This window comes from Macaca thibetana, chromosome 6 (assembly GCF_024542745.1).
Source record: "Macaca thibetana thibetana isolate TM-01 chromosome 6, ASM2454274v1, whole genome shotgun sequence".
Lineage (NCBI taxonomy): Eukaryota > Metazoa > Chordata > Mammalia > Primates > Cercopithecidae > Macaca > Macaca thibetana.
Window position 1 is genome coordinate 117,435,652 of NC_065583.1, and position 13,724 is coordinate 117,449,375.

The 13,724-nt window shown below is 39.2% G+C and overlaps 1 protein-coding gene across 4 annotated transcripts in view; it reads right to left on the reverse strand.

Annotated features, from left to right (window-relative positions):
* The window catches only part of IPO11 (importin 11), a 230,911-nt gene that overhangs the window by 177,261 nt on the left and 39,926 nt on the right, over positions 1–13,724 (reverse strand). For all 4 annotated transcript variants that reach the window (XM_050793725.1, XM_050793727.1, XM_050793726.1 and 1 more), the window contains one exon: positions 11,585–11,788. In XM_050793725.1, the coding sequence (XP_050649682.1) occupies positions 11,585–11,788 (204 nt within the window). The remainder of the gene's footprint in view (positions 1–11,584; positions 11,789–13,724) is intronic.

Genomic DNA, 13,724 nt, shown 5'->3' on the forward strand with positions numbered 1-13,724 from the left:
TAAGACATTTATTAAACCTTACTATGCACGCACTAGGCAGTACTCTCAGCACTTTACCTGTGTTAACTTATTTAATCATCACAATCTAAAAGTAGATATTATTTACTCTCCTTTTACAATAAGAAAATTAAGTGAGGCATAGAAAAGTTAAGTAACTTGCCCAAGAGTAAAGAACACAGTAAGAGGAAGAGACAGGATTTGAATCCAAGGAAGGTGCTCAAAACCTGCATTATTATCTTCTGCTCTAATGTCTCCTAATACAATAACTAACAATTAACTGCACTGTATAAAAGAGATAAGCATTTTTGGTATAATTAAGTTCTGTTTAAACTTTTTTTTTTTTGAGACAAAGAGTCTCACTCTGTTGCCCAGGCTAGAGTGCAGTGGCGTGAGCACGGCTCGCTGCAGCCTCAATCTCCTGGGCTCAAGCAATCCCCTCACCTCAGCCTCCCAAGTAGCTGGGACTACAGGGGTGCACCACACCAGGTTAATTTATATATTTATTTTTATTTTTTGTAGAGATGGGGTCTCACTATATTGCCCCGCCTGGTCTCAAACTCCCGGGCTCAAACGATCCTCCTGCCTCAGCCTCCCAAAGTGTTGGGATTACAGGCATAAGCCACCATGCTTGGCCCTGTTTAAACCTTTTGATATCAAAATATAAAGTACACCCTGGGCATGGTATCTGACAACTGTAATCCCAGCACTTTGGGAGGCAAAGGCAAAAGGATCACTTGAGGTCAGGAGTTGAAGAACCACCTAGGCAACAAAGTGAGACCCTGTTTCTACAAAATGTTTCTTAACAAATTAGCTAGACATGGTGGCGCATGACTGTAATCTCAGCTACTTGCAAGACTGAGGTGGGAGGATCATTTGAACCCAGGAGTTCGGGGCTGCAGTGAGCCATGATCACACCACAGCACTCCAGTCAGGACAAAAGTGAGGCACTGTCTCTAAAAATAAATTGAATGTTTTTCTTGTATATACACATATATTCATATACATATAAGCAACATACGTGTGTAAATTAGAACTAGTCCCATTCACTAGTCATAACAGCCATAGACCTTTTATCTAATTCTCAATACCCTCCACTACCACTACATGCCAGACTTGCTGGAAAAAAAAAAAAAAAAGATGGTGACAGTAATTATTCCCTAGTTCCTCAATTAAAAGTAAGATTAAGCTTGGGAAAAAAAAAAAGTCAGCCAAATAAAACATGGCACAGACTCAAGAAGGAAAACATTAAGGGAGAATTTGCCACCCTACATAACCAGCATATTTTGAAATTGTGTCAGATTTTTTAAAAGTATTTTGTATTGGCCGGGCACAGTGGCTCATGCCTGTAATCCCAGCTACTCAGGAGGCCGAGACAGGAGGATTGCTTGAGCCCAAGGAGTTCAAGGTTGCAGTGAGCTATGAGTGTACCATTGAACTCTAGCTTGGGAGACAAAACCCTGTCTGTAAAAAATAAAAACAGTATTTTTTAATAATGGTAGCAAAGGAGCAAAACTGTTTTATTTTTTTCAGGCATTTCTTCTGTTACCAGAAGAATATCTCTTTGCAGAATTCTACCACTTGCATACAGACAATGCAAATCACAGTAGACATATTACACATAAAATCTTCCCCACTCACCTACAAAACAAAGAACAAAAAATACCAAAGAACATCTCTGAATACTATACTACAGGTTCTTACTGTCACAAGATTGAATAAAAGAAAGCATTTAATCATGGTGGAATCAAAGTCATTAAAATAAAATTCTATTCTGTTCCATAAAATCATCTCCTTTTCTATTTATCATTCGACTCTAAAAATATGTGTTAGAAAGTTCAGTAATTCAGGTAGTCAAAGATTCCACTCTATTTCACCTTAAGCAACTTTCAATGTTGAAATTTTCATTCTTACTTCTCACAAAAATAAATAAGATTTATAGGTATTAGTGGCAAAGTTAGATCTTGATCTATTAATTCTTCCCTCTTTCTGTTCCTAGAAAGTAATACTTAATATGAGAGAACTACAGGCTAAAACATCTCAAATCTGAAAACCTGAAGTATTTGCTTCAAAATCCTTAACTCTGAGTGTCAGCACGATGCTCAAGGGAAATGATCACTGAAGTATTTCAATTTTCAGATTTTCACATTTGAGATGTTCAACGTAAGTATAATGCAAATATTACAAAATCTGAAAAAAATCCGAAACATTTCTGTTCCCAAGCATTGCAGATAAGAAGTACTTAACCTGTACTTTAAGGACTACAGATATGAAAAGCACATAAGATGCCTGCCACACAGCAGGTATTGCTAAATGAAGGCATGTAGTATTTGAGACAGAAATTTAAAAAAAAAAAAAAAAAAAAAAAAATAGTATGGAAATTTAAAAACAAAAACCTGATAATTAAGGACATTAGGCATCTCTTAAAGTTCCAATTCAAGACTTTCTAGGTAGCCTACTAAAGGTCTATACACAAATGGCTGGAATGAAGAAGCAATAGCACTATCTGTCGACAAAGAGCCTCCCCTTGACCAAATTTTAGTCAGGCTTTTCTGAACCTTTGTCCTAACTAGGCTTCTACTTTCGGACTTCCAAAACGTCTGTTCTTTGCGTCACCCAATTTTAGCAAGAAATCTTGCTATGTTGGTTTAGCCAAAATCCCCTATCCTTGACATCTGATATTATCAATATCTAATCAGGTTGCTTTCAGCAAGAATCCTATTAGGTCAGTTTGGCCAAGAACCCCCTCTCATCCCTGATGATTCTTTTTAGTAATTTTCCATCCTCTCGACCCCCACAACCCCCCTGCAATCGCCCACCCTTTCCACCCCTGCTCCTTGGCAATAAATTCCCACTTTTCCTTGTATTCAGAGTTGAGCACAATTTCTCTCCCCTACCGCAAAACCCCACTACAGTAGCACCATCTGAATAAAGTCTGTTTTATCATCCTTTACAAGTGTTTGAAACAAGTTTTTCTTTAACACTTTTCAGCCCTTTACCTTCAGTAAAAGCAGGGAGAGCTAAAGAAAGAAGAAACATCAGGAATGAAGAAGAAACCACAGGAAGTAACCATTGCCAACTAATATATTCACAAGCCCTGTATAACCTCCTATCTGCTCCAGAAAACACCAACTGATACATGCTTACAGAAGGCTCAGCTAGAAAAGAGTAAGTAATAAAGCAAGTAGGAGAAATAAAAATATTTTTTTCTACATGCGATTCTAAAAACTGTGGAGGGGGAAAGGAATATTCAGTGAGACAATATGCAAATAAACTATTTAATGAAACATGTTAGGTACTAGTTCATGAAATACTTAACATTTTCTATTTCTAAACCAGAAGAAACAGTGCCACCTACTGACTGCTTAGTGGCTGTAACTGAGAAGCCCAAAGCCTTGATTCCAAAGTATCAAAAGCTAACCATTACACACTAAGTATTTCAGCATTTCAAATACTCTTAAACTTTTTTAGCCTCCGAATTGTCTTCATAATTTTCCCTTAAGAAATATTAGCAGCAAAAAAGTTTTACATCAAAGTTCATGTATTAAATAATTCATCACTAATACTGGGACAAAAAATATTACCCATGAGCTACAGATGCCAAACTCTGCTTAGCCTGAACCTAATCAGGAATGTATATAATCAATAAATGTAGAAGGTGGGACATCCTATAAGACAACTGATCTAGTTTTTTTTTTAACAAGTCAGTGGCATTTTTTATGGGGGAGAGGGAGGAAATCAATAGTATTCAAAATTAAAAGATTTGTAAAAGACATGTCAAATGCACCTCATTCATTTTTCTGGCTCAAGCCACTTGTAAAAATGTGTTTGAGAACAATCTAGAAAACCGGATAAAAGTATTAAATGATATTAAATCACTTTTTACTTCCTCAGGATGATAAAAGTTAAATACTTAAAAAATAAATCTATCTTTTCACAGATAAATATTAAAGAGTTTAGTAAAAAAAATGAAATATTTAAATTCCTTTAAAACAGCTCAAAAAAAGTGAGAAAGCAAGAACAGGAAAATGTTGACTAGGTAATGGTTATATGGCAGTTAATATTTTTCTTTACTTTTCCATGTTTTTAAAATTTATTTTCAATTTTAAAAACACCTGTATTCTTAATAACTAAAAAGGTTATTTTAGTAATAATTTTTTTTTTGTTAATAAGGCTTAAGTAGGCCAGGCACAGTGGTTCACACCTGTAATCCCAGCACTTTGGGAGGCCGAGGACGGCAGATCACAAGGTCAGGAGTTCGAGACCAGCCTGGCTAATATGGTGAAAACCCCGTCTCTACTAAAAATACAAAAATCAGCTGGGCGTGGTGGTGCGCGCCTAGTAGTCCCAGCTACTTGGGAGGCTGAGGCAGAAGAATTGCCTGAATCCGAGTGGCAGAGGTTGCAGTGAGCCGAGATTGCACCACTGCACTCCAGCCTGGGCAACGGAGCAAGACTCAGCCTCAAAAAAGAAAAAAAAAAGAGGCTTAAGTATAAATTTGCTTCCACTTAACTATGACATAAATGTATATTATATTACCAAAACGTATCAAGCCAGAAGCTTTGGTAGGTACAACATCTATCTCTAAAACAATTTCCAGCCAAACTGCTGATGTCTCTCAACTAATATTCATTTATTTATTTATTTAGACGGATTTATTTATTAAGACGAATGGCACAATCTCGACTCACTGCAACCTCCGCTTCCCAGGTTCAAACAATTCTCCTGCCTCAACCTCCCAAGTAGCTGGGCTTACAGGCACCCATCACCACACCCAGCTGTTTTTTGTACTTTTAGTAGAGATGGGGTTTCACCATGTTGGCCAGGCTGGTCTCGAACTCCTGACCTTGTGATCCGCCTGCCTCGGCCTCCCAAAGTGCTGGGATTACAGGCGTGAGTCACCGCACCCAGCCTCAACTAATATTTATTTATTTACTATCAATGAAGGACATTCCTAAAGACCTATAGTATTTGTTACTTACATGCTTTTTAAAGTAAAATCTACTTTTCATTTTGTTTTCAAACCTTCCAGTGATATAGCTCAGGCCCAGGAGGGATGCTGTGGCCCATCTTTCAGTTCCCTAAGTCTCTTATCCTGGCAACAGCCTTAAGCCTCTCTTCAGCCACTTAATGCCTACACACTGTTGTCATGTATCCAAAATATCAACTCAGTAAGCAGGAGGAACAAAAAAAAGTAAAACTACTCTCCTCCCTGGGTGGGCCCCTATCTTTCCACAGCTGTATCTCAGGCATCCCATAAAGTGATTACATACAGTAAGAATCCAAATATTTGTCAGATAAATAGACGGATGGGTAAGGTATAAATCAGTACTGTTTCAAAAGCAACTTAGAGATATTTGGGGGATAGTTTTGGAATTTTCATTCTTATTCCAGGCCCTTAACTAGGGCTCAGACAAGAGGCTTTATGAATCAACACAGGAAGAATACGCACCATGCTATATTCAAAATCTCTTCTGTTCAGTGCACAGCTCTGTTTTTTTGAACCAAGTCTGTCACCTTGAGTCTCTCCTCCACTAGAGTAACTTTCCACCAAAAAGTTCTTTTTAACCTTGGTATTAATGTAAGCCGAGACACACACATGCACAGGCTCAAATCCCCACACAGGTTCACAGCACAAATGACCCTTTAAGAGAGTCACTTTTTAAATAATGTACTTAAGCCAATATAGGCCAGGCGCAGGGGCTCACGCCTATAATCCCAACACTTCAGGAGGTCAAGGTGGGCAGATCATTTGAGGTCAGAAGTTTGAGACCAGCCTGGCCAACACGGCAAAACCCTGTCTCTACTAAAAGTACAAAAATTAGCCAGGCATAGCAGCATGCGCCTGTAATCCCAGCTATTCAGGAGGCTGAGGCAGGATAATCATTTAAACATGGGGGGCAGAAGTTGCAGTGAGCTGAGATCGCACCACTGCACTCCAACCTGGGCGAAAGAGCAAGACTCAATCCTCAGGGGGAAAACAAAGCCACTATAAAATTACACGGAGCAAGAGATAAGAAACAGAATCAACATGGCAATTAATGTACAATTAAAATCAACAAAACAAAAGTGAAAATAAGATCTATTAAACCTATTTGATGACTTGCTCACAAAGGCATTTATCTTTTAAATAAATTTTACTGCACTGTAAATATCTTAAAGGCTGGAGCTACATCATGTAAGTGGCGCCTTGGCATTCTCAAATTTAGCATTCATAATTTCAATTATTTGGAAATTTCCCCTAAGAACCACATCACGAAGTCTTAAGTTTACAAGGAGTACGTCTGCAAGTCTCTGCTATGAGGGTGAGTGATCTATCTTACACTAACCAACCCATCTCAAAGCAGCTATGCAGTTCTCCTTTGTTTAGAAAATATAATAATTCATCATGATGACCTTCTGAAGTATTGTAACTTGACTTCGCCTTGCCACACAGCATTCTTTTACCCTTATCATCCAAATACTTCATGTGTTGTTGAGCAGGAACACTGTTATTATTATGTTTTAGACACGTGGTCCAACTCTGTCTTATAGGCTAGCACAATCATATCTCACTACAGCCTCAAACTCCTAGGCTTAAGTAATCCTCCCGCCTCAGCCTCCCAAGCAACCAGGATGACGTACATACACCACCATGCCTAATTTTTTATTTTTTTTAGAGGTAGGATCTCACTATGTTGCCTAGACTGGTCTCAAACTCCTGGCCCCAAGGATCCTCCCACCTCAGCTTTCCAAAGTGCTGGGGTTAGTCACCATGCCCAGCCTAATGAGAACATTATTCATCATAAACCTTTCAGTTTTTAAAATTCAGCTAAGTTTTAGACATGACCATAATAACAATGCAATATAGTTTTGTTTTCTTCCACGCAGATTTTTTTTTTCCTGAGACAGAGTCTTGCTCTGTTGCCCAGGCTAGAGTGCAGTGGCGTGATCTCGGCTCACTGCAACCTCCACCTCCTAGGTTGAAGCGATTCTCCTGCCTCAGGCTCCCGAGTAGCTGGAATTACAGGCACCTGGCTAATTTTTGTATTTTTAGTACAGACGGGGTTTCACCATGTTGGCCAGGCTGGTCTTGCACTCCTGACCTCGTGATCCGCCCGCCTCAGCCTCCTAAAGTTCCAGGATTACAGGCGTGAGCCACTGCACCTGGCCCCATGTGAGATTTTAATAGCTTACTAAATGGGGGGTTGTGTTCTTCCACATGAACTGTCAAGAGACTACTAATTCTGTCTTCTGTCTCCCACAATATTGTACATATCTCTTGTACACAGTAGGCATTCAATAACTGTTGAGTGACTGCTAGACAGAAGTAAAAACTTAAGATTAACCCCTAATATCCAGGCCGAGCATGGTCATATGCACCTGTGGTCCCAGCTAGTTCAGAGGCTGAGGTGGGAGGATTGCTTGAGCCTAGGAGGTCAAGGTTGTAGACGCCTATGTTTGTGCCACTCGCTATGCAGCATATACTTTTGTGGGTTACACATCGTGATTTGGGGACATTATTAACATACTCACAACTTAATTACAATTGCTACCTGTACCTTAAATTTCCTTATTTTTAGAGACTTTGGATTTTAATTGTGGTTAATGTCCATTTTACTATATTTAGGTTTATACGTAAAGGCATACTGTTTTATAGAAAATGAATTCCTGGCCAGGCATAGTGGCTCATGCCTGTAATCCCAGCATTTTGGGAGGCGGAGGCAGGTGGATCATCTGAGGTCAGGAGTTGGAGACCTGGCCAACATGGCAAAACCCCATCTCTACTAAAAATACAAAAATTAGCTGGGCATGGTGGCATGTACCTGTAAACCCAGCTACTAGTGGGGCTGAACCTGGGAGGTGGAGGTTGCAGTGAGCCAAGATCGTGCCACTGCACTCCAGTCTGGGCAACAGAGCGAGACACTGTCTCAAAAAAACAGAAAACGAATTCCTGGCCGGGCACAGTGGCTCATGCCTGTAATCCCAGCACTTTGGGAGGCTGAGACAGATGGATCGCTTGACGCTAGGAGTTTGAGGCCAACCTGGGCAACATGACAAAACCCTGTCTCTACTAAAAATACAAAAATTAGCTGGACATGGTGGTGTATGTCTGTAATCCTAGCTACTCAGGAGGCTAAGGAACAAGAACTGCTTGAAGCTAGGAGGCAAAGGTTGTAGTGAGCCAAGACAGAGACCCTCTCTCTCAAAAAAAAAAGATTCCTTTTTGTGTCAAATCAAGCTCAATTTTGTTACTGCAAAACAATTTGCTCTCAACTGCTGATTTTGTAATTTGCCACCCCTCAAAAGAGCTTATTTTAACAAAGAGGAGGAAAGGGTATAACAATTGTTGAGACACACTGAGCTGCAGGTAGCCATTTTAAGTGTACCCTGTGCACTACACTTTGCTATAGCAACCAGCTCAACCATGAGCTTACTATTTTTTTTTTTTTTTCCTTTTGAGACAGTCTCTCTCTGTCGTCTAGGCTGGAGTGTAGTGGTGCAATCTCGGCTCACTGCAGCATCCACCACCTGGGTTCAAGTGATTCTCCTGCCTCAGCCTCCTGAGTAGCTGGGATTACAGGCGTGCACCACCATGCCCGGCTAAGTTTTTTTATTTTTAGTAGAGACGGGGGTTTCACCATGTTGCCCAGGCTGGTCTCGAACTCCCAATCTCAAGTGATGTGCCCGCCACAGCCTCCCAAAGTGCTGGGATTACAAGCATGAGCCTGACCCTTACATTTTTTTATGTAGGAAACTAATTTGGTACTTGAGGACCATCTTGGCATCTTCCTTTATTATTAAAAGGAAGATTTTCCATACTTCAGATTACCAAAATAATAGGCACAGCTATATTAACTAGCAAAATTGCTTTTTATAGTAATGTCTTCCCATACATGCTATCTTCAATTAACTACACATCTTGTACCTCAACTGCGTTAGACAAGTCCCTACTATAGTCCCTATCTCCAGGTTCAGCTGCTCCATTCCAAAATAAAAAGTGCTAATCTGAATTTTTTCCAGGTATTTTTAGCTTTGACTAATCTCTCAAAAACCCTGCTTTTTGAAGTTTGGCACTATATCACTCCGAAATCCAGGAGGCATCTAAGAAGTCTCCTATTCTATTGTTCATTCACTTAACAGTTATTGAGCATCAATCATTATGTGTACTCTTTCAGACCATGCAGTAGGATGACAGGAATAAAAGCTACAATGTAGTGAATCTGAGAAAAATAAGTCAACAATTACAATTCAGTACAATGTGATAACTACTATATTGAAAGCAACTACAAGATGCTAATTAAGCATATACTTCTTTCTTATATGGAGAAGAACTAGCCTCATACTACAAAAAAAAAAAAACAAACAAACAAGCAAGAAGCTAACTCACACAAGCTATCCAGCTTAAGGCCCTGGTTATCTCTACAGTTACAATCTGTGGAGATTGCCTCAACTAAATATAAACTGTACCTGTAAGGCAACATATTAGGAGAGTAAAATTTGATAAAGTTGAAATAGGAATTAAAACTTCTATAGACTGGTAGCCTTTAATAACAGGTAACTGTAACCAAGAATCTTCTAGACAATTGATTTTGAGACTCTCCCCAACAAAAAAGTAAGTCCTAGAAGTGCAGGGTTTGAGGTGAGGATAGAACAGAGGAAAAGGAAAAACAATTTCATAGAAAGACTTGAGTAAGTAAACTGTCCATTTACTTAGTCCTCGTTAGAAATCAAGCAAAAGTGAAAAGGATTTGAAAAGCAACCTTAAACTATCAAAAATAATTTCTCTTACACACAATATCCTCGGACGAACATGAGACTGGCTATTTAATTAAACCCAATGAGTTAAAAATGAAAAGGACACAATGTGGTCTGACATAAACTTTGGTGTATATAAAAATCCTATAGGGAGCTTGTTAAAAATGCAAATCGCCAAGCCGTATCCTCAAAGTGAGGATTCCAAAGGTGTGGTTCAGAAACCTCTCAGTCTGTTTGTAACAGACTGAAAACGAATGTTTTTGGCATGGAAGACAGCTCAAGGTTATACACTGCTCTTCCCACCCTCTTCCCTAGTCCATTCTCAAAGAAGAGGCTCTACACTGTGAGTCCAAGACAAAATAAGAGTCCTCAGGAACAAAAAGTTGGCCAATTTTTTGTGAAGGAATAAAGGCAACATAAAAAGACTAGGACAGTATTTTCTTCTAGAACTCTCTCTTTACTTGGCTCCTTCCATTAGATCCCTTCCCTTCTACATGCTGCATACTCTTCATTGATTCCTTTCCACATAATAGGACTAGGCTATCTCCTTTTTTAAGAATGAAGCATCTCTAATCATGGACGGTGAAATAGAGACCAGCGCAGAAGTCAGAAGGAGGTCTGGGAAAAGCTGCTTAAGACCACATGCTAAATTCAGAAGTAAAAGGAACTCTGGAAGCTCCCAAGGAAAAGCCTGCTAATTTAGGGAAAAGCATGAGCAATATTTAAAGTACATTTAGAGGAGAAAAAGAAAGACAAAAGAAAAATCTTTCTACAAAACACCATGTCACCCTCTTCTTTTTTGGAGGGCAGCATGATTCAGAACCCACCTGAAATAGTTTCTTGAGCCCTATCACGTGACCATATAATAAGACTTAAAATTATATACCTTTAATTTCTCTACAATTACAAAAGGTAACAAAGAACACTGTTAAAAATATTTCAAAGCATGGGTAACACAGTGAGACCTCATCTCTACAAAATAAAAAAACCATCTGGCGTGTACCTGTAGTCCTAGCTACTCGTGAGGCTGAGGTAGGAGGATGGTTTGAGCCAAGGAGGTCAAGCCTGTAGTGAGCCATGATCATGCCACTGTGCTACACCCTGGGTGACAGAACAAAACCCTGTCTCAAAACACACACACACACACACAAAACCAAAAACAGAACAAAACCCTGTCTCAAAACACACACACATACGAACCCAAAACCAAAAACAAAAGGTGCAAAAAACCTGATAAATGGCTGTCACCCCATACTCATGTCAAACTCCTTCCTATATCTGCCCTACATCCTTCAATTACCCAGATGTAACAATTCTACTCCTAAATGTCAACTCTATGCCCACCTAATTGTTCTCTTTACCACAGCTTCATTTAAGAGATGTATCATCTCATCTGAAGTACTTCCTTTACCTCAAACTGATCTCCTTACCTTAAGACTGTATCCAACAACCAATCCTCCTCACTGGCAACTAAGTGATCTTTTTATTCATATCACTGCCCAGCAGTGATACGAGAAATGAGTGAAATGAGAAGTCTCACCCTGTCGCCCAGGCTGGAGTGCAGTGACACAGTCGCAGCTCATTGCAACCTCCACCTCCCGGGTTCAAGCGATCCTTCTGCCTCAGCCTCCCGAGTAGCTGGAACCACAGGCACGTGCCACCACGCCTGGCTAATCTTTGTAGTTTTTAGTAGAGACAGGGTTTCACCATGTTGGCCAGGCTGATCTTGAACTCCTGACCTCCAGATCCACCCGCCTTGGCCTCCCAAAGTGCTGGGATTACAGGCGTGAGCCACCACACCCGGCCGCACAATTTTCATAATCAAATTTAACTATGTGAAATCACTTACATCATAAAATAGTTTTCTATCAGCAGCAAGTCGTTTAGATGCCAGTGTCTTGGTAACATGATAGAAGGTAAGTAATGCTCTGTGCTGTCGAAGATCATCCTGGACTTTAACAGACTCTATAAGAGTGGGAATTAGTTCAGGCCACTGTCTGGGACAATCCAATCTAGCAACCTTTGCAATCAGCACTGCAATCTGAGTTGCAATCTAAAAGGAAAAAATGAGAAATAAACAAATGGAATCAAGGCAATAGATAAGGAATGCATTCTCGGTGAAAAATCACCTTGTTAATTATACATTTGACAAAAATGAACACAATTTCACTGAATGACTGCTTAAACAGTGGTTCTCAAAGTGTGGCCCATGGACCCCTGGTAGAGCTAGGACACTTTCTGGGACCTATGAGGTCCTCCTTTACCCAATTACCTGTCAGTGTGAAACAAAGTTTTCTTCATATAACGTCTACCATGTATCACAACAGAGTAAATGAAGAAGCAGATATGAAAACCTAGATGTCTTCCTTTAAATAGCCAGACCCTAAAAATGCATGCCAATGCCACCTTTCTCACTAAATTTTTATTGTTTGGGAAACAGCTACTATTGCTCATTTCCAAAACTGCTATGTTGACAAGTATGATATAATTTTTTACACTAATATTTTTAAGTTTCTCAGTTTTAATTTATAACACAGTAAATATCAACAGATATAACTCCTTTAGGTCTTCCATTTTAGCAGTATAATGAGATCCTGTGACCACAAAGTTTAAGAATCCTGACCTAAAAGTAGAAAGAAACATCAAATATTGGGCATTTAAATAATGATATTTCTACACACCATTGTTTCCCAAATGCTAGCTGAAAGAACAATTAGGCAGTTGTTCATCGATCAGTAACACAAACCCCTCCTAATCACCTCCTGCCCCATTAAAGGTAACTCTGTTTTTCTCCATTATCCTTTAGCTCCTTTGTAAAGAAAGAGCAAAGAACTGAGATCATTTAAACAGGTCAAAATAAAATTGTATTGGAAATATTGCCAAATACAATTGTGCTTTAATAGCTCAATTTAAAAAAGCAAGCATAACCAAGTATTATCTCGAAAAAAGAATTATTGTACCTATAAGCAAAACTTATTTTATTCTTAGAAGACAAACCTCAATATATAAAAAAAAGATAAAACTGTACATAATTTACTATCTAGCTGCCACAGAATAGTAGGAATTGAAAATGTGATGGATGCAACCAATAGAAAAAAACCTAAAGCCATTCTGTAGTTTTTTTTTAAAAAAGTGGTGGGGGCCGGCCAGGCACAGTGGTTCACGCCTATATTCCCAGCACTTTGGGTGGTCGAGGCGGACGGATCACGAGGTCAGATCGAGACCATCCTGGCTAACATGATGAAACCCCATCTCCACTAAAAATACAAAAAATTAGCCAGGCATGGTGGTAAGCACCTGTAGTCCCAGCTACTCCAGAGGCTCAGACAGGACAAAGGTGTGAACCTGGGAGGCGGAGCTTGCAGTGACCTGAGATTGCGCCACTGCACTCCAGCCTGGGCAACAGAGCGAGACTCTGTCTAAAAAAATAAAAAAATAAGGCGGGGGGGAAGATAATCTAAAAATTACAATCATTAAAATTAATTCTTGTGCAGTAAGACTACAAATATAGCCATGTATCACTAAACAACAGAGATATATTCTGAGAAATGTGTCATTAGGCAATGCTGTGGTTGTGTGAATATCACAGAATGTATAGTAATTGTAAGACTAGCAGCAGCGCAATAGGTTTGTTTACACCAACATCACCACCAATTAATGAGTAATACATTGCACTACAGTATTAGGACAGCTATGATGTCAATGGGTGAGAAGAACTTTTCAGTTCCATTATAATCCTATGGGACCACGATTATATATGCAGTCCACTGTTGCCCAAAACAACAGTAGGCATCACATGACTATATAGAGAGATTTGCTTTAAATACAGGCTCATAAAATGAGAAAGCTGGAAAGTATACAAATATACCTTAAAATGACTTCTGGGCTTTAAATAATTAATAACCAAATCTAATCAAAACTACTCAAAGCTACAAATAGATCTCAAAATGTAAAAAAAAGTAAAAACATCACAAATGAAAATAGTGTAA